At 35.8% G+C, this 18,725-nt stretch overlaps 1 protein-coding gene across 1 annotated transcript; it reads left to right on the top strand.

Moving 5' to 3' along the window:
• The first annotated feature begins 17,457 nt into the window (after positions 1-17,457).
• On the top strand, positions 17,458-18,508 carry LOC101105637 (olfactory receptor 13C4). Its single transcript, XM_012114739.4, has one exon. It carries the CDS (start codon positions 17,540-17,542, stop codon positions 18,506-18,508), a length of 969 nt encoding a protein of 322 aa, XP_011970129.3. The 5' UTR covers positions 17,458-17,539.
• The last annotated feature ends 217 nt before the right edge of the window (positions 18,509-18,725 follow it).

Below are 18,725 nucleotides of genomic sequence, written 5' to 3' on the forward strand. Positions count from 1 at the left end.
TATTAAAGAGCAGAGATAGTACTTTGCCAGCAAAGGTCTGTCTAGTCAAAGCTATGGTTTTTCCAGTAGTCATGTATGGATATGAGAGTTCGACTATAAAGCACGCTGAGTGCTAAAGAATTGGTGCTTTTGCACTGCGGTGTTGGAGAAGACTCTTGAGAGGCCCTTGGACAGCAAGGAGACCAAACAAGTCCATCCTAAAGGAAATCAGTTCTGAATATTCATTGAAAGGACTGATGCTGAAGCTGAAACTCCAATAGTTTGGCCACCTGATGGAAAGAACTGACTCATTTGAAAAGACTCTGATTCTGGGAAAGATTGAAGGCAGGAGGAGAATGGGATGTCAGAGGATGAGATAGTTGGATGGCATCATGAAGTCAATAGGCATGAGTTTGAGCAAGCTCTGGGAGACGGTGAAGGACAGGGAAGCCTGGCGTGTTACTGTCCATGGTGCTCCAAAGAGTTGGACGTGACTGAGAGACTGAACTGAACTGAACAAGGTCAGAGTTGTGTGCTATAGTGTAGAGAAAATGACTTTAATTTGAAAAAAATCTAAAGAGCAGATATTAACGTATGATATTTTTCCCTGTAACAACTAAGTAAAACTGGGTTTAATTTTGAAAACACTTCGTCATTCTCAAGATATTCTACCTAGATTAAAAAATATTCCTAGAGAAAAAAAGCTGATCGAATAGATGGGTTTTTTACTTAGGGTTTTCAAAAAGTAGTTTTGTTTCCAGTATAGGACTAGCTATTTCTGTGATAGTCATTTGCCAATGAGCTATACTGCTTTCTATGAAAACACTAGTTTACAATGGTGAGACAATTCATTCAAAATAATAGAATATTTACATATCTATTGACTATAGAAAGGAGATTGCTGTTGTTTAGTCTCCAAGTCTTATCTGACTCTTTTGTGACCTCATGGACTATGGCCCAGTGAGCTCTTCTGTCCATAGAAAGGAGGACAAACATTAAATTCAGGCTGCACCCTACTTTGTAGGCATACATTTCAAAAAGGGTAGCAAGTGTCACGACCAAGATAATCACGATGGTGTGATCACTCACCTAGAGCCAGACATCCTGGAATGTGAAGTCAAGTGGGCCTTAGAAAGCATAACTATGAATGAAGCTAGTGGAGGTGATGGAATTCCAGTGGAGCTATTTCAAATCCTGAAAGATGATGCTGTGAAAGTGCTACACTCAATATGCCAGCAAATCTGGAAAACTCAGCAGTGGCCACAGGACTGGAAAAGGTCAGTTTTCATTCAATGCCAAAGAAAGGCAATGCCAAAGAATGCTCAAACTACCACACAATTGCACTCATCTCACATGCTAGTAAAGTAATGCTCAAAATTCTCCAAGCCACGCTTCAGCAATACATGAACCATGAACTCCCTGATGTTCAAGCTGGTTTTAGAAAAGGCAGAGGAACCAGAGATCAAATTGCCAACATCCGCTGGATCATCGAAAAAGCAAGAGAGTTCCAGAAAAGTATCTATTTCTGCTTTATTGACTATGCCAAAGCCTCTGACTCTGTGGATCCCAATAAACTGTGGAAAATTCTGAAAGAGATGGGAATACAGACCACCTGACCTGCTTCTTGAAACAACTACATGCAGGTCAGGAAGCAACAGTTAGAACTGGACATGGGGCAACAGACTGGTTCAAATAGGAAAAGGAGTATGTCAAGGCTGTATATTGTCACCCTGCTTATTTAACTTATATGCAGAGTACATCATGAGTAACGCTGGGCTGGAACAAGCACAAGCTGGAATCAAGCTTGCCGGGAGAAATATCAATAACCTCAGATATGCAGATGACACCACCCTTATGACAGAAAGTGAAGAGGAACTAAAAAGCCTCTTGCTGAAAGTGAAAGTGGACAGTGAAAAAGTTGGCTTAAAGCTCAACATTCAGAAAACAAAGATCATGGCATCTGGCCCCATCACTTAATGGGAAATAGATGGGGAAACAGTGGAAACTGAGTCAGACTTTATTTTTCTGGGCTCCAAAATCACTGCAGATGGTGGCTGCAGCCATGAAATTAAAAGACGCTTACTCCTTGGAAGGAAAGTTATGACCAACCTAGATAGCATATTGAAAAGCAGAGACATTACTTTTCCAACAAAGGTCCCTCTAGTCAAGGCTATGGTTTTGCCTGTGGTCATATATGGATGTGAGAGTTGGACTGTGAAGAAAGCTGAGCGCCGAACAATTGATGCTTTTGAACTGTGATGTTGGAGAAGACTCTTGAGAGTCCCGTGGACTGCAAGGAGATCCAACCAGTCCATTCTGAAGGCGATCAGCCCTGGGATTTCTTTGGAGGGAATGATGCTGAAGCTGAAACTCCAGTACTTTGGCCACCTCATGTGAAGAGTTGACTCATTGGAAAAGACTCTGATGCTGAGAGGGATTGGGGGCAGGAGGAGAAGGGGACAACAGAGAATGAGATGGCTGGATCACATCACTCACTGACTCGATGCACGTGAGTATGAGTGAACTGCGGGAGATGGTGATGGACAGGGAGGCCTGGCGTGTTGCGACTCATGGGGTCTCCAAGAGTCAGACACGACTGAGCGACTGAACTGAACTGAACTGAGCAAGTGTTGGGTAGGCCAGGATATATCTTTACTTGGTATTAAGATTGGAGCTTGATTGACTATAGGTACACATACCGAATGACTTTGAGAATAAAATTCTGATAGCAGAATTTCAGTCATCTGGGACTTGATTGTACTTCAGTTTCTGGAGGACAGATGTGAATCAGGTCAACAACCTCTTTTTAGAAACATCTTATAATCCTGATTCCTATTTGGAAATTACTTATAGTAAATAAATGTATTGTACATGAGGTATCCTAGTAGCTCTTTGATAATTTCTGCAAAAAAAATTTTACTTGCAGATTTTTTAAAGTGAGACCACCAATCTGCTTTAAGGCTTTCAAATGGAGGTGGAGAGGAAGGATAACAGATAATATAGGGGAGATGATTTTCATTACTCTTGCAAAGCTAGAGTACCTTTTAAGAAACAGTTAACAAATACTCCATTGAATTGCATTGTGCCTGAAATGCTTTCCCCATTTAACTTTACTTCTCTGAAATGAATTCATAGAATCTGGGAACAAGATTCTATAAAATGAAGATTTTAAAAGGTCCTTGGTAATTTATAATACAGTCATTTTCCATGGTATCTGTATATTGGAAGTTATCTTTTAAAACAGTTTTTCATTCTTGTCTAATGTGAGGAGAATTGTTAGATAATCACAGTACACTTATTTTGGGTCATTATTCATCTTTTAATATGACATTTGTGATAAATTTCCACTAACCCCAAAATTACATTTAAATTATTTTAGAATGACTGATAACAAAACAATTATAGCATTATTTGAAAGATCAAAATCTAAACCAAGATAACCTAGATAGAATTGAAAGACTGAAAAGAATTATCAAGACATTAATGGATATCTTAGGCACTTTTTTCCTAATTTCTGAATTACCTAAATTCTAAAATAAATATGCAAAAGGAAAATTGTAATGAAAAAGAGGAAGACACTGAAGTAGGTGTCAAATTATATTAGGAAGATTAACTCAGAGTAAAATATGCTAAAACAATTTAAACATTACAGTGGTTGTCTCATGTGTCTAGATACTAAACATTAAGGCTGAGTCGTACTGGTGCATCTTGTCTAGTTATCCGTAGGAAGCTACTATTTCTGGTAGACCTGGTGCATTTATGATCCTTACTCTCTAAATCTTGCAGGTTAACAGTGTTAATTATTTTTAGAGTGAACCAAGATAAAGAATTTGAGTTCTTAGTCATTAATATAATCTCAAAAGAGATTTCAGATCGATGGTCCCTAGAATAGAATTGTCACTCAGTTCAGTTCAGTTCAGTGACTCAGTCATGACCGACTCTTTGCAACCCCATGAATTGCAGCATGCCAGGCTTCCCTGTCCATCACCAACTCCCGGATTTCACTCAGACTCACGTCCATCAATTCAGTGATGCCATCCAGCCATCTCATCCTCTGTCATACCCTTCTCCTCCTGCCTCCAATCCCTCCTAGCATCAGAGTCTTTTCCAATGAGTCAACTCTTCGTGTGAGGTGGCCAAAGTACTGGAGTTTCAGCTTCAGCATCATTCCCTCCAAAGAAATCCCAGGGCTGATCTCCTTCAGAATGGACTGGTTGGATCTCCTTGCAGTCCAAGGGACTCTCAAGAGTCTTCTCCAATACCACAGTTCAAAAGCATCAATTCTTCAGCGCTCAGCCTTCTTCACAGTCCAACTCTCACATCCATACATGACCACAGGAAAAACCATAGCCTTGACTAGACGGACCTTAGTCGGCAAGTAATGTCTCTGCTTTGAACATGCTATACACTAGAAGATGCTATTCTTATTTGTTGAGGCTTTGAACTGACCTAAATCTTAGCTGTCCTCTAATCCTTCTCACCTAACTCCTGGTGTTTTAGAGTAATCACTCTGTGGTTCCATGCTGTGAGGTTTCATTCAGGCACTCCTTTACTGTTGTAACAGACCTAAAGAAAAGTCTGTGACTTTTTTATTCACAGAAGACAGAAGACAGAAGTTAAGCTCTCTAATTTTCTGGAAAGATCCCTAACTTTCTAGAATTTTTTTTTTCACTTTTATTGACTTGGTTACTTGAAGATCTAATATTTAAAGTTCTAAGATTTTTCATTGAAAAGCAGATACCATCTATACTGTAAATTCTCACTAGAGGATATAATTCTGTTATCCTGTCCAGTTCTTCTAAATAGATCAATTAAGACAATTGATATTGTGAAAAATTAAGTAGAGTTACCAACTTTTATTCTGTAGGTTTTATAAACTCTGATCTTCAACTAACATGCCACATGGAAAGGTGTATTATTTTAGCTCACAAGGAGAAGAGTAATTGACAACATGTAAGGTCCTAGTCTGTATTTGGCACTTCAAATAATTTTTAACATTTATCTTTCAGAATAATTCAAAATTATTATCCATATTTTAACAGTGAAGAAATTATTTTGATATTTCAAAATTCAAGTATAATTTCAATGTCTTATAGTTGGTAAATACCAGAATTATTACTTGAACCCTTATCTTTATTTTTTTAAATAGGTATTTAATTTATTTTATATGAAAAAAATTTTCAGACTACTATTTTTGTGCTGTTTTTCAAGGTAGAAAGTGTTCCAGTTATGCAGTTTTTTCCATACAAAATGAACCAGGAGCTCAACATCAAAATGCAGTTTTAATTAAGTTTAAATCCATATCTTTACGGTCCCCAAACCCCTATTTTTATTGCTATGTCAAAATGCTTACATAAGTATGAATTTTTAAATAAAAGCACAATTTAAAATGATGCACTCAAGTTTTTTCAGGGACCCATATGATAAATACACACATAAAATGTACATTTACCTCTGAAAACATCGAAGACATTCATCATCTTCCACTTATGAAGACATTATTCCAATAATGAACTCATATGAAAAAATATTGAAAATTTCTCTCAGGTTTAGTGTAGAGAATTAAGGTTTCAGCAGTGGAATTTGATTAATTATATAAATGAAAGTTCAAAAACTTTTAATACTTTTTTTTTTTTTGCTTTGGCCTTCTGAGGATCAGACTAACCCTCATGATTATTTCTTCCCTTTGTTGCTTTTTTTTGGGCGGGGGCGGTTCTAATCCTGTTTTTATTACAAACATCTTTAATTACATGTATTCTCAAGCTCTTATTGAACATAGTTTATGTGTGAATAATATATAAATCACCAGGCATTCTTTCTCCAGATGCTTTTTACTTAAAATTTTAGGGAACTCAGTACTTCGCAATACTCAAATGCATAGCCATTGAAAGCAAAAGTGTTAGCTGCTCAGTCCTATCTGACTTTGCAGCCCCATGAGCTGTAGCCCACTAAGCTTCTCTGTCCATGGGATTCTCCAAGCAAGAATACTGCAGTGATCATTTCCTTCTCTAAGAGATCTTCCCAACCTAGGGGTCGAACCTGGGTCTCCTGCATTGCAGGCAGATTCTTTACCACCTGAGCCATCAGGGAAGCCTAAGTCTATTATTTATGATGGTCTTTTGCATTGCAAACTACTTTCTTTTCCTCACAGTCTCTCCCATGGAAAAATTTGAGATAAAAAAAAATTTAGTTGTATCCCAGTCTTGGAGATGATGCCTGGTTTTTTATATTTGTTTCCTTTCACATAAATAAATATATACATATTTTCAAAACCTCTGAGCAATGGTCACCTCAGCTCAATATTTTTATATTTATCGATGGGATGTTTTTCTTTTAAAAATTTTAAATAAAACTTCTCTCTTTAATCTTACCTTCTGACTGAGTTTTAGTCATTCATACCATTCCATTCTATTAACTGAAAGAATTCTCATTTTTGAATTTCATTTGCATTTTATTAATAAGGCCAGAAGATGCTAAACTTCAGTTGCTCCTTCCTAAAAAGAAATGGGAGAAAGAGCAGCCATGATTAGGCAATCTGTCTGTGCATGAATATTCTTAAGAAGTATGAAGGAAATAAAACATGTTAAAAAAAAGATCAGTGATGCAACTCTAGATTCCCATGATTTGTCTTAGAGTTGACACTCAAGAGACTCAGCTTCTTTTGCAAGCTAATTTAGCATTCATTTTTATAAACTTCTGTAGTCCCTAAGGTTGTGAGTCAGAAACTTAGAATTCTCTAGAGAAGTCCCCACTTCTGTTCATTCCAAAAACCCAATTAACCTGACTTAACAAAAACCTTCCCTAGCCATACATTTCTTGGGATTTTCTTTGAACACATCTATTTGATGACCTCAGCAAAGTTCTCAAAACACGTAAACTTTCCCTAAGTATTTGTTTTCCTTTTGCTTCCGCAGATAATGCTAGATCAATACTAATAAAATCCTAATAAAAGAGGAAGTTGTTCTACTTCTTTAAATTATTTTTATCATCCATATCCTTGTTAACTCAAAACTACATAGAAATAATTTTTCTTTATACCAGTATAGATAAAATTTAATTAGCATATTGCATTTTAAATCAATAATTTTATGTGACTTTGCAGTCTTTATAACCTTTCTCTCTAATATTTGAAGAATAATCTACCCTTAATTTTAATACTGTTGGATATTTTAATATTATTTTAATATTTTGAGATTTTGATATAATGATCATTGATATCTTTGTAATCTGCTTTGCTTCTACTAGAAATAACATAAGGTTAACCTCTAGTGATGTGATTATAGAATGGAAAGATGTGAATTGAGAGAATTTTTGATACATTTGCAAAAATATTTTTCCAAAGCTTAACATTTTACTGTGCTACTGCAGTATTTGCACAGACTATTTTTTGCATATTTTCTAGAACCAGAAATGGTATCTATTCTTTTCTGTTTATATAAAACATTACTTTGTTTTACTTTTTATTCCTATGATTGCTCAGTAATTTGAATATTACCTCTATGTTTATTTATTACTTATATTTACCTTTTTATTATTCTTGTCTCTTGGAATTTTGAGTTTTCCTCTTAAATTGTATGAACTCTTAATTAACACTTTTGTCTCTGTAAATACCTTTCCAATTTGTAGTTTTCCTTCTTATTTTTGACATGCAGTTTAAATTTTCATTAAGATTTTCATTTTATCCCTGAAAAATATGAATGAAATTTCACCTATGGTTTTATTTAGTTTTGTTTCATCCATATGAAAACTATGTTGTTTTCTCTAAAGTTGGGTTGATGTTCATTTTACTTCTGTTCCCAACCCAGTGATGTTTAGAGCACTGTATGAGGCCACTCAGGTTATTTTGGGAGACTTATTATTAGAAAGCTCTTTACATTTAACTTTACATATATGCAGCCCTCATTTTTCCTTGTGTAACAACAAGTATATATGCTCGTTTTTTCATGACAGCTTTTCAGGTTCTTCCAGATTGCTGTTTCTGATTCTTTCTTGTACCAGGCTGCACTTTTGTTCCTTCAACCATCCCCCATGTGTTTTGTTAAAATATTTTAGAACATACATTGCCAAAGAGAATATTTTAGGATTGTGAGATTCTCTATGATACAAAAGGACTTTGGCTCAGCAATATATTTCTGGTATTGATTTTGCTAATTCTATAGGAACAAAGTCTTCTGTCATTTTGGAGGCAGAAGAGTGAGAGGGTTGAGAACATTAGATTCCGAAGTTAGACAGCCCAGTTTTGTCAGGCACTACCTCTATGACCTCAGTGAGGTCACTGAAACTCTCTAAGCCTTGGTTTCCATGTCTGTAAAATGAGGAACTTAAAAATACCTAATATTGTTCTGAGAATTAATGAGGCAATATATATGAAGAATTTAATGTAGTTATGAATGCATAGTAGTTATCAATAATGGTGCTTACTAATCTAATTACATTGATGATTTAAGATACACACCTTACCTTGCAGTTATAAAAAGAGATGGCTTTAGAATTGGATACTCTGAATTCCAATTTCCTGACTTGTCGGTTGGTGATCTTGGGGAAGATATTTAAGTTGCAATTGAGTATTATATCTACCTTGTAGTGTTGGTATATGATATAGTACTTATGTTTCTTGGTATTTAATAGGCACTCCATAAAAGGCAGTAAATGTTATTATATTTGATTACTGGTCAGTTAGTTTGAGTATAGTTAGTGCTGTTAGCACTAACTATAAATGATCATTTTTGGTTCGCTTGGATAAATAAAAGACATATAATAATCCTGCTTTAATAAGATACTATAAAAATCAGTAGAAAAAAAGTATCAAAATGAATCACTGCTGCCAAAAAATAGAATCTATTCCTTGATGAATTGGGGATAGCACGGGTTCCTTGTATGAGACAAAATTGTATAACTTACTGAATTTGATTACATAAAGCCTTGACAGATCATTTAAGATAATTCCATAAAAATCAGAGGAGGCTCATTTTTCTTGATAAGTGTGTTTAAGTCAATATACTTTAGCAGTTACACTGCCAGGCCTATAAGTTGTGGGGGAAACAAAAATGGGTAATGCATGGCTCTGATAAGTCATGAGCTCCTGAGTGAAGTGGCATTTCTGCAGGAACTTCCTTACTGTTCTCTCAGCTTTCACTCTTGCCTTCCATCAGAATATCCCGCAGACAATGACACTGTGGATCTTCTTAAAATGTGATATAAATAAAATCATTACTCTGCAAACCATCTAATATAATATGTTATTCCAGCTGTGTTTCTATTCTGATTCACTGTTATCTACCCCTTACTTGTCAGATATATTCTTGAATATCATCACTTGTCAGGGTCCAGTTTGACATTCAAACTAAACTGTGAAATAACCACTACTTGATATTTTATGAGGACTGTGTTGTAGAGAGTGAAATTTATCTCCAGATGAGAGAAGACACTGCTGCAATCTGACTGCATGTTCTCTGCTTTCACATTCAGCACAGGTTCCTATGAAAAAAACTGAAAACTATTTGGAAGAAGCAGTGCTCATATTTTCAAGGGTCAGAGCTGTCACTTCCATCTTTCATTTGGATTTTTCATTTTAAACAGGGCTGAGATAGCACTTTCTGTTTCTCCTGAAGTCTGGGTCGGGGGGGAGGGGGTAAAGTGGAGGGTATGGAAGGAATGAATACACGGTGTCTAACAGGTCAGCGTGGCCCAGTTCTCTTCTCACTGCAGATGCATATGTTGAATGCTACCAGATACCAAAGGGACAGTATTGATAAACTGTTAATTGTGATGATTTCTAGGTAATGTTTAATGTACGGCAAAACCAATACAGTATTGTAAAGTAATTAGCCTCCAATTAAAATAAATAAATTTAAATTAAAAACAAACAAAAAAATGATGCGATGTATTTGAGACTTTCAAATTTGAAAAATTACTTGCAAATTAGCACAACCATGAAAAATTTCCAATCAAAGATACTGGTTTGTTTAACCCTAATGTCCTCGTTCACATCTGTGTTATTTTCAATATAAAAGTTTTCTCAACAGATCAGCTCATGTCATCTACTGTCAGAAGCTATCTACCCTGTAGCTACTATTAGAAACCTTGGACATCTACATATTCCAGTTTCCGTAACAGAGGCTCAAACATCTAGGTAGTTTGCTTATCTGAATTCCCAGAAAGAGAATGCTGATTAGTATGTACACCTTTATTATTTAAATTGTTATTTATTGTTTTATTATTTACTTACCATTGTTTGTTTATTTGCCATTTTTCCCCTTACCGCTCCTGATCTAAGAACTTAACTTGTGCCTTTTAAAACTATCATTGTAGATTTTGTAAATTCAGAGTGAGGGAAAAAAATCCCAATATTTATTGAATCCTACTGTAGGTGTTTCAGGATTCTCCTTTATTGTGACTCAATCCATTATTGTCCTGGACTTATTGAACACTACAGATAAAAGAACTCTCCGCTTCAAAAGGTAGATTGTTCTATTTTCAAGAAATCTAATGATTTTTTTAAAAAAATCACTTCATTTATATGGATTCTTAAGTTCCCAGGATGAAAATGTACTATCTGCATGATTTTATGTCTTCCAGGAGTCACAAACTCAAACATCTTCATGGCTAGGTAAGGAACATACTTGAGTAAAACAAGCTGAGTCTAAAGCAGTATGGATGAGTGAGGACTGTAACAGATCTCTTTAATTCTATGTGACTAAACAAAATGCATGTGATATGATATTCCTTTTCCTACCAGTTTATCATCTTTGACTCTCTCTCTACTCAGTGTTTTTTATTAGAATTTCTTCTTTATCCTGCCAGATTAAGTTTTATGTATAACTTGGTGATGGCAGTATATAGAGGACTGCTTTCTCCTCACAGAATAAATTGATTTCACTTTTAAAGTTTTCCACATGATGATCTCATATATTATTTTCTTTACTGTTTAGTTGTGATCAAGGAGAAGAAATGAATCTCTTAGAAATGGCCCCAGATTCCCTCCAGAAAACATGAAGAGGGGAAGAGTATTGTTGTTAAAAAGTTACAAGTTTACTTTAACAAGCTTGACTTTGGATTGTTGCAAGCACATGGGATCCCATCCCTGTGTAACCTGTTTGTACCTTGATATCAGAAAGGTCAGCTAACTTTTAATGATGTCCTCTGAGATATAGTTCCTGCTCAGGTGTAAATATCAAACTGTTTTTGATTCCAGAGGGAGATCACCAGGCTATGAAAAACAAGTAGAAAAAAAGTAATGTCTTCCAAGGTCTATTGTCCTTTGGAATTACTGTGTAATACATACTTAGAGGTCATATAGAGTTGGAAATTATTCTTTGTCCATCTTCTACAGGGATGGGTAGGAAGTTCTTTCAACAGTCAAAAACTTGATCTATGTAATAGGGTGATGAAAAGTGTATGGATTTTGGAGTCTGTTTAATTGTGCTCTAGTACCCACTCAGTGACACTTCCTGGCTGTGTGGCTGAGGGCAATTTGTATAACTTTTTTGGATTCTACGTTTTATGTTGTATAAAATCATGTATGTCTTCGGGTTTTTATGAGGATTAAATGTATCTACAAGATCAGTTCATTACAGCTCAGTCTCTCAGTCATCTCCGACTCTTTGCAGCCCCATGGACTGTAGCATGCCAGGCATCGCTGTCCATCACCAACTCCTAAAGCTTGCTCAAACACATATCCATCGAGTTGGTGATGCCATTCAACTATCTCATCCTCTGTATTTCCCAGCATCAGGGTCTTTTCCAATGAGTCAGTTCTTTGCATCAGGTGGCCAAAGTATTAGTATTTCAGGTTCAGTACCATTCCTTGCAATAACTTATTCCTTTTAGGATTGACTTGTTGGATCTCCTTGCAGTCCAAGGGACTCTCAAGAGTCTTCTCCAATACCACAGTTCAAAAGCATTAATTCTTTGGCACTCAGCTTTCTTTATAGTCCAAATCTCACATCCATACATGACTACTGGAAAAACCATAGCTTTGACTATGTGGACCTTTGTTGGCAAAGTAATGTCTTTGCTTTTTAATATGCTATCTAGGTTGGTCATAGCTTTTCTTCCAAGGAGCAAGCATCTTTTAATTTCATGGCTGCAGTCATCATCTTCATTGATTTTGGAGCCCCCCAAAATAAAGTCTGTCAGTGTTTCCATTGTTTCCCCATCTATTTGCCATGAAGATATGGGACCGAATGCCATGATCTTAGTATTATGGCTGTTGAGTATTAAGCCAACTTTTTCACTCTTCTCTTTCACTTTCATCAAGAGTCTCTTTAGTTCTTCACTTTCTGCCATAAAGGTGGTATCATCTGCATATCTGAGGTTATTGATATTTCTCCCAGCAATCTTGATTCCAGCTTGTGCTTTATTAAACCCAGCATTTAGCACCATATACTCTACATATAAATTAAATAAGCAAGGTGGGAATATACAGCCTTGATGTACTCCTTTCCCAATTTGGAACCAGTCTGTTATTCCATGTCCGGATCTAACTGTTGCTTCTTGATGGGCATACAGATTTCTCAGCAGGCAGGTGAGGTGGTCTGGTATTCCCATTTCTTGAAGAATTTTCCACAGTTTGTTGTGATGGCACAGTCAAAGGCTTTGATGTAGTCAATAAAGCAGAAGCAGATTTTTTTCTGGAATTCTCTTGCTTTTTCAATGATCCAAAGGATGTTGGCAATTTGATTTTTGGTTCCTCTTCCTTTTCTAAATCCAACTTGAACATCTGAAAGTTGTTGGTTCACGTACTGTTGAAGCTTGGCTTGAAGAATTTTGAGTATTACTTTGCTATTGTGTGATGAATTCATTTCTGTGGTAGTTTGAACATTTTTTGGCATTGCATTTCTTTGAGATTGGAATGAAAACTGACCTTTTCCATTGCTGTGGCTGCTGCTGTTTTCCAAATTTGCTGGCATATTGAGTGCAGCACTTTTACAGCATCATCTTTTAGGATTTGAAATAGCTCAGCTGGAATTCCATCACTTCTGTTAGCTATCGGCCTGTAGTTTGTCTTTTTTGGGTTTGGTATCAGGGTGATGTTGGCCTTCTAGAATGAATTTGGAAGTGTTCCTGCCTCTGCAATTTTTTTGAAGAGGTTTAGAAGGATAGTATTAGCTCTTCTCTGTAGAATTCTCCTGTGAAGCCGTCTGGTTCTGTGGTTTTGTTTTAGGGGAGATTTTTGATCACTGCTTCAATTTCAGTGCTTGTAATTGAGTTGTTCATAATTTCTATTTCTTTTTGGTTCAGTCTTGGAAGATTGAACTTTTCTAAGAATCTGTCCATTTCTTCCAGGTTATCCATTTTATTGCCATATAGTTGCTCATAATAGTCTCTTATAATCCTGTGTATTTCTGCATTGTCTGTTGCAATCTCTCCTTTTTCATTTCTAATTTTGTTGATTTGATTCTTCTCTCTTTTTTTTCTTGATGAGTCTGACTAAGTATTTGTCAATTTTGTTTATCTTCTCAAAGGACCAGGTTTTAGTTTTACTAATCTTGGCTATTGTTTCTTTCATTTCTTTTTCATTTATTTCTGCTTGGATCTTTATGGTTTCTTTCTTTGTACTAATATCAGGGGGTTTGTTCTTCTTTTTCCAGTTCTTTCAGGTGTAACGTTAGGCTGCCTATTCGATGTTTTTCTTGCTTCTTGAGGTAGGATTGGATTGTCTATAAACTTCCCTCTTGGGACTGCTTTCACTGCATCCCATATGTTTTGAGTTGTTGTGTTTTCATTGTCATTTGTTTCTAGAAATTTTTTGATTTCCCTTTTGATTTCTTCAGTGACCTGTTGGTTATTTGGAAACATATTGCTTAATCTCCATGTGTTTATGTTTCTTATTGTTGTTTTTTTCCTTGTAATTGATATCTAGACTCATAGCATTGTGGTCAGAGAAGATGCTTGATATGATTTCAGTTTTCTTAAATTTATTAAGGTTTGATTTGTGACCCAAGATGTGCTATATCCTGGAGAATGTTCCATGCACACTTGAGAAAAAGGTTTATTCTTCTGCATTTGGATAGAATGTCCTGAAGATATTAATGAGATCCATTTCCTCTGCTGTATCATTTAAGACTTGTGTTTCCTTATTAATTTTCTGTTTTTATGATCTGTCCATTGGTTTGAGTGGGGTGTTAAGGTCTCCTATTATTATTGTGTTACTTTCAGTTTCTCCTTTTACGTCTTTTAGTGTTTGTCTTATGTATTGAACTGCTTCTATGTTGGCTGCATAGATATTTACAATTGTTATATCTTCCTTTTGGGTTGATCCCTTGATCATTAATTTTGTTGCTTTCTCTCAAAGTCCTAAGTCTATCCCTTCTCACATATATTTTAATATCTGGTGAACTACTTGATGTTTTCCTTTCATATGGACATATGACAATTATTATATGTCATTTTAGAGCATACTGAAGAGGTTTTTATAATCTACATTTTAGACACAAGGAACAAACTATAAAGGAAATACAGATGTCTTTCCCCATACCTGTTATTTAGTTATGTAAGGAAGTGACAGTCTAACCAAATCTGTTGCTTATGCTCCATCTGATTTACTATATTTCTCAAACAAAGAATTGCATATATTATTGTTTTTAAAGATACCTCAAGATAAAATAAAGACTTAGCAGGACGGCTTATCTACCAAAAGTGAAAGAGCATTATAGAGCATTAGCAATACAAAATCACCAATATTTATTGGACATTTGGGACATCCTGCTGCTGCTGCTGCTAAGTCACTTCAGTTGTGTCCAACTCTGTGCAACCCCATAGATGGCAGCCCACCAGGCTCCTCTATCCCTGGGAGTCTTCAGACAAGAACACTGGAGAGGGTTGCCATTTCCTTCTCCAGTGCATGAAAGTGAAAAGTGAAAGTGAAGTTGCTCAGTCGTGTCCAACTCCTAGTGACCTCATGGACCACAGCCTACCAGGCTCCTCTGTCTATGGGATTTTCCAGGCAAGAGTACTGGAGTGAGGTGCCATTGCCTTCTCTGAGATGTCCATATAGAAATATAAATAGATCCCTGAAATTGTTGGAAAATTAAGCAGTGTTGTGACTTCTAGCACAATGAAGTTTACATACAAATTTAAATACATATTTTACAAGAGCATGTGCATATTTTGGGACAAATCAAAAACATAGTTTTGAGTTGGGAAGGAAATATTAGTAGAATCAATTATTATAGGAGAAGATAGGTGACTTTTTAAGGATTGAGGAAATTAATGTGCGGAGGGGTCGAAATTAAAATACAGAGGAACGTGATTAACTTAAAGAAATACACAAAAGTATAAAAAGAAATGGACAGAGAAAAGCACATATAAAATCATAGAAAGCAATATAAGGTGTATGCTCATGAAAAAGTTCTGATCTATTATATACAATGTAGCTTAATAGACTTTCTGAGTCACTCATTCAAAAATGTGCTATCTGTCTGAAGTCATGACCCAAACTATCCGTACTGGACTTTTAAAATTTCTTTCTGGCCTTGAATATATGAATTCACTTTTATCCTATAACTCTGTCTATTTTATTCCTTATGTATATTTCTTTTAATTTCAAAATAGGTTGACATTGATATCCTGGATGCAGTTAACTTATCTAAAAAATGAAAGTAAGTAAAAAAAAAAGTGACAATGCAATTAATTCACAGAAAATGTCTTTTTTATTTCATTCCTAATATCTAGATAATTTTCAAGTCTATCATTTTGGTTGTTTCAATTAAGGATTTAATTTAAATTAACTTTGCTTTGTAAATAAATTTTAAACTAAAAAGCTCTCACATTTCATGAAGTTAGTTTGGTGAACATTTGCCTCTATTTCAAAAAGTTTCACAGGTGGGAGACTGTTATTTCATTTTTGAGCTTTAGTTCAGCCACATTATATTCTTGACATCGTTCTTAACTGTGTCTGTGGGACAGTGTCCCTAATGCACCAGAAGTTTCTCCATTCAACAGATCTCTCATTCCAACTTTAAATTGCTTTGGGAATGGGGAATAATTACCACTGTTGCACGACAAATATTTAGTCTTTCAGATCTGTGGAATCTGACATTGGTTGTTGAACCTGACCTTAGTTCAGAATGCTGACATAAATACTAAGAAGAAATTAACAGGTTCTCCTAGGAGGTGCAAATAATTTATCAGTGTAAGGGTAAGTCTTGAATAAAATAAAATATACCCTTTCATTCCATAATTAAAATTCTTATTCAATATTGATTTAAAATATGAACAGCATGAGGCAGTGCAGCCTCTAATTAATTATTAGGACCAAATAGAGCTGTGATTTATTATTCAGCACACTTTGGGAGTGTATTAGAAATGCAGAGTCACAGGCCCTGCATCAGCCTCGGCAAAAGAAAATCTACATTTTAACAAAATATCCAAGAAGTTTATATACATATTAAGAATTTAGCAAAGACTGAAATAATTGATTCTTCATTAATACACCAAGGCCCAAAATTCTGGGTAGTACTTGGTGGGAAAACTTGATATCATAACTTTTGGTGTTGTAGCCCACAGAATTCTATACTTCATGGGTAAATATCTGTGCTTCAAGCTCCACTCTTTACTTATAGGCTGGATTACTTTTGCCACATTCTGTCTTTCACATTTGAAAGAAAATAGAGATAATGAGAAGATTGATTTTTTTAATAAAGTGCTACACACATGTATACCGTTAGATATTTAAGCATTATTAGTGTTTTCTCAGGTTCACTTAAATACATAAATTATCAAGAATAATTCTGATGTCACTGAATGAGGCAAATGAAGAGACTGTTTTTCTTCAGAGATCTCCATTGTATTCTAGCAGAACTAGTTTACACACTAGTCTTATAATGGGAAGTAATAAAATAGTAAGAGCAGACTGAGACTGCCAGATCAACAACAAACTTGATGTTTGAACAAATGTTAAATTACCATTCAGTTTACTACAATCAAATGTCTGCCCTATAGAAATACACAATTTAGCAGACTGAATCGAGAACTAAGGTGTCAGGCAGACAAACAAGTATGCGTAAAATCACACTTGCTTTAAGATTTTCAACACTTTTATTAAATACTGGATCAAAATTCCAGTCTTTTTGGTCTTTTGCCTTCCCCACCACTCTCTCACTGAGATTGATTTAATGAAGTCAGATTTATAATCTGAAATATTCTAGGACTTTTATGAAACTCAATTTATAGTGTCTTCAACAGTGGGGAAGGTTGCTTCTGAATTTGCTCCTGATCCTAGGTAGATACTAGAGTGTGTTGCCATGCCTTCCTCCAGGGGATCTTTACAACCCAAGGATGAAACCCAGGTTTCCTGCATTGCAGGTGGATTCTTTACCAGCTGAGCTACCAAGGAAGCCACTTCAAACATTAGACACAGGGCATTGAAATTCTCAGTTTCTCAGTATCACTGTGTTTTTGGCAAAGTGATTCTTGAAGATAACGGAATGACAGAGTTTTGAAGAAAACACACTGTTTCAACCTAGAATAGTGTCTATTCAAGAAATTTGTTATATGTGTTACTTGGCAGTGAAAATATTTTATGTTGGTACTTTTCTGACATCCTGAAAGCTAGGACATGGATAGAATAAATAAAACATTTGTGAATGAATTCATCCTTCTGGGACTCTCTGGTTACCCCAAACTTGAGATTATTTTCTTTGCTGTAATTCTAGTTATGTATCTAGTGATTCTAATTGGCAACAGTGTTCTGATCATAGCAAGCATATTTGATTCCCGTCTTCACACCCCCATGTACTTCTTTCTGGGAAACCTCTCTTTCCTGGATATCTGCTATACATCCTCCTCTGTTCCCTCAACTTTGGTGAGCTTAATCTCAAAAAAAAGGAACATTTCCTTCTCTGGATGTGCAATGCAGATGTTCTTAGGATTTGCAATGGGGTCAACAGAGTGTTTCCTCCTTGGCATGATGGCTTTTGACCGCTATGTGGCCATCTGTAACCCTCTGAGATACCCTATCATCATGAGCAAGGTGGTGTATATCCTGATGGCTTCTGTGTCATGGCTCTCTGGTGGGATCAACTCAATTGTGCAAACATCACTTGCCATGCGATTGCCTTTCTGTGAGAATAATATTATCAATCATTTCTTATGTGAAATACTGGCTGTTCTCAAGCTAGCTTGTGCTGATATATCCCTCAATATTGTTACTTTAGCAGTGTCAAATATGGCTTTCTTGGTTCTACCCCTTCTGGTCATTTTTTTCTCATATATGCTTATCCTCTCTACCATCTTGAGAATGAACTCAGCCACAGGGAGACACAAGGCCTTTTCTACCTGCTCAGCACATCTGACTGTGGTGATCATATTTTATGGTACCATTTTCTTCATGTATGCCAAACCCAAGTCTCAAGACCTCCTTGGACAAGACAATTTGCAAGCTAGAGAAGGGCTTGTTTCCATGTTTTATGGGGTGGTGACCCCAATGCTAAATCCTATAATCTATAGCTTGAGAAACAAGGATGTAAAAGCTGCTGTGAAATATTTACTGAGTCAGAAATCTGTTAACCAATTAAGACCAAAGTGAAATGTGGTTTTAGTGTACCAAGACAAGACATGGCATTAGTAGGCAATCATTGATGACCTCCTTTGGGGAAACCAAAGTTATGCATGGAGATTTTCATTCTTTGTCTTCACTAGCTCAGCTTAGCTACAATCCTGGGTTCAGTAGTCTGCTATAAACTCAGATTCCAATAGGTTCTGATCCACATTTCAGAAAGACAGACAATTACTTTAGAACCTTG

The sequence above is a fragment of the Ovis aries genome, chromosome 2, assembly GCF_016772045.2.
Source record: "Ovis aries strain OAR_USU_Benz2616 breed Rambouillet chromosome 2, ARS-UI_Ramb_v3.0, whole genome shotgun sequence".
In the NCBI taxonomy this organism is placed as follows: domain Eukaryota; kingdom Metazoa; phylum Chordata; class Mammalia; order Artiodactyla; family Bovidae; genus Ovis; species Ovis aries.

Excerpts from the sequence above, each read along its gene's own strand:
- LOC101105637 (XM_012114739.4), top strand. The coding sequence starts at position 17,540 with ATGGATAGAATAAATAAAACATTTGTGAATGAATTCATCCTTCTGGGA.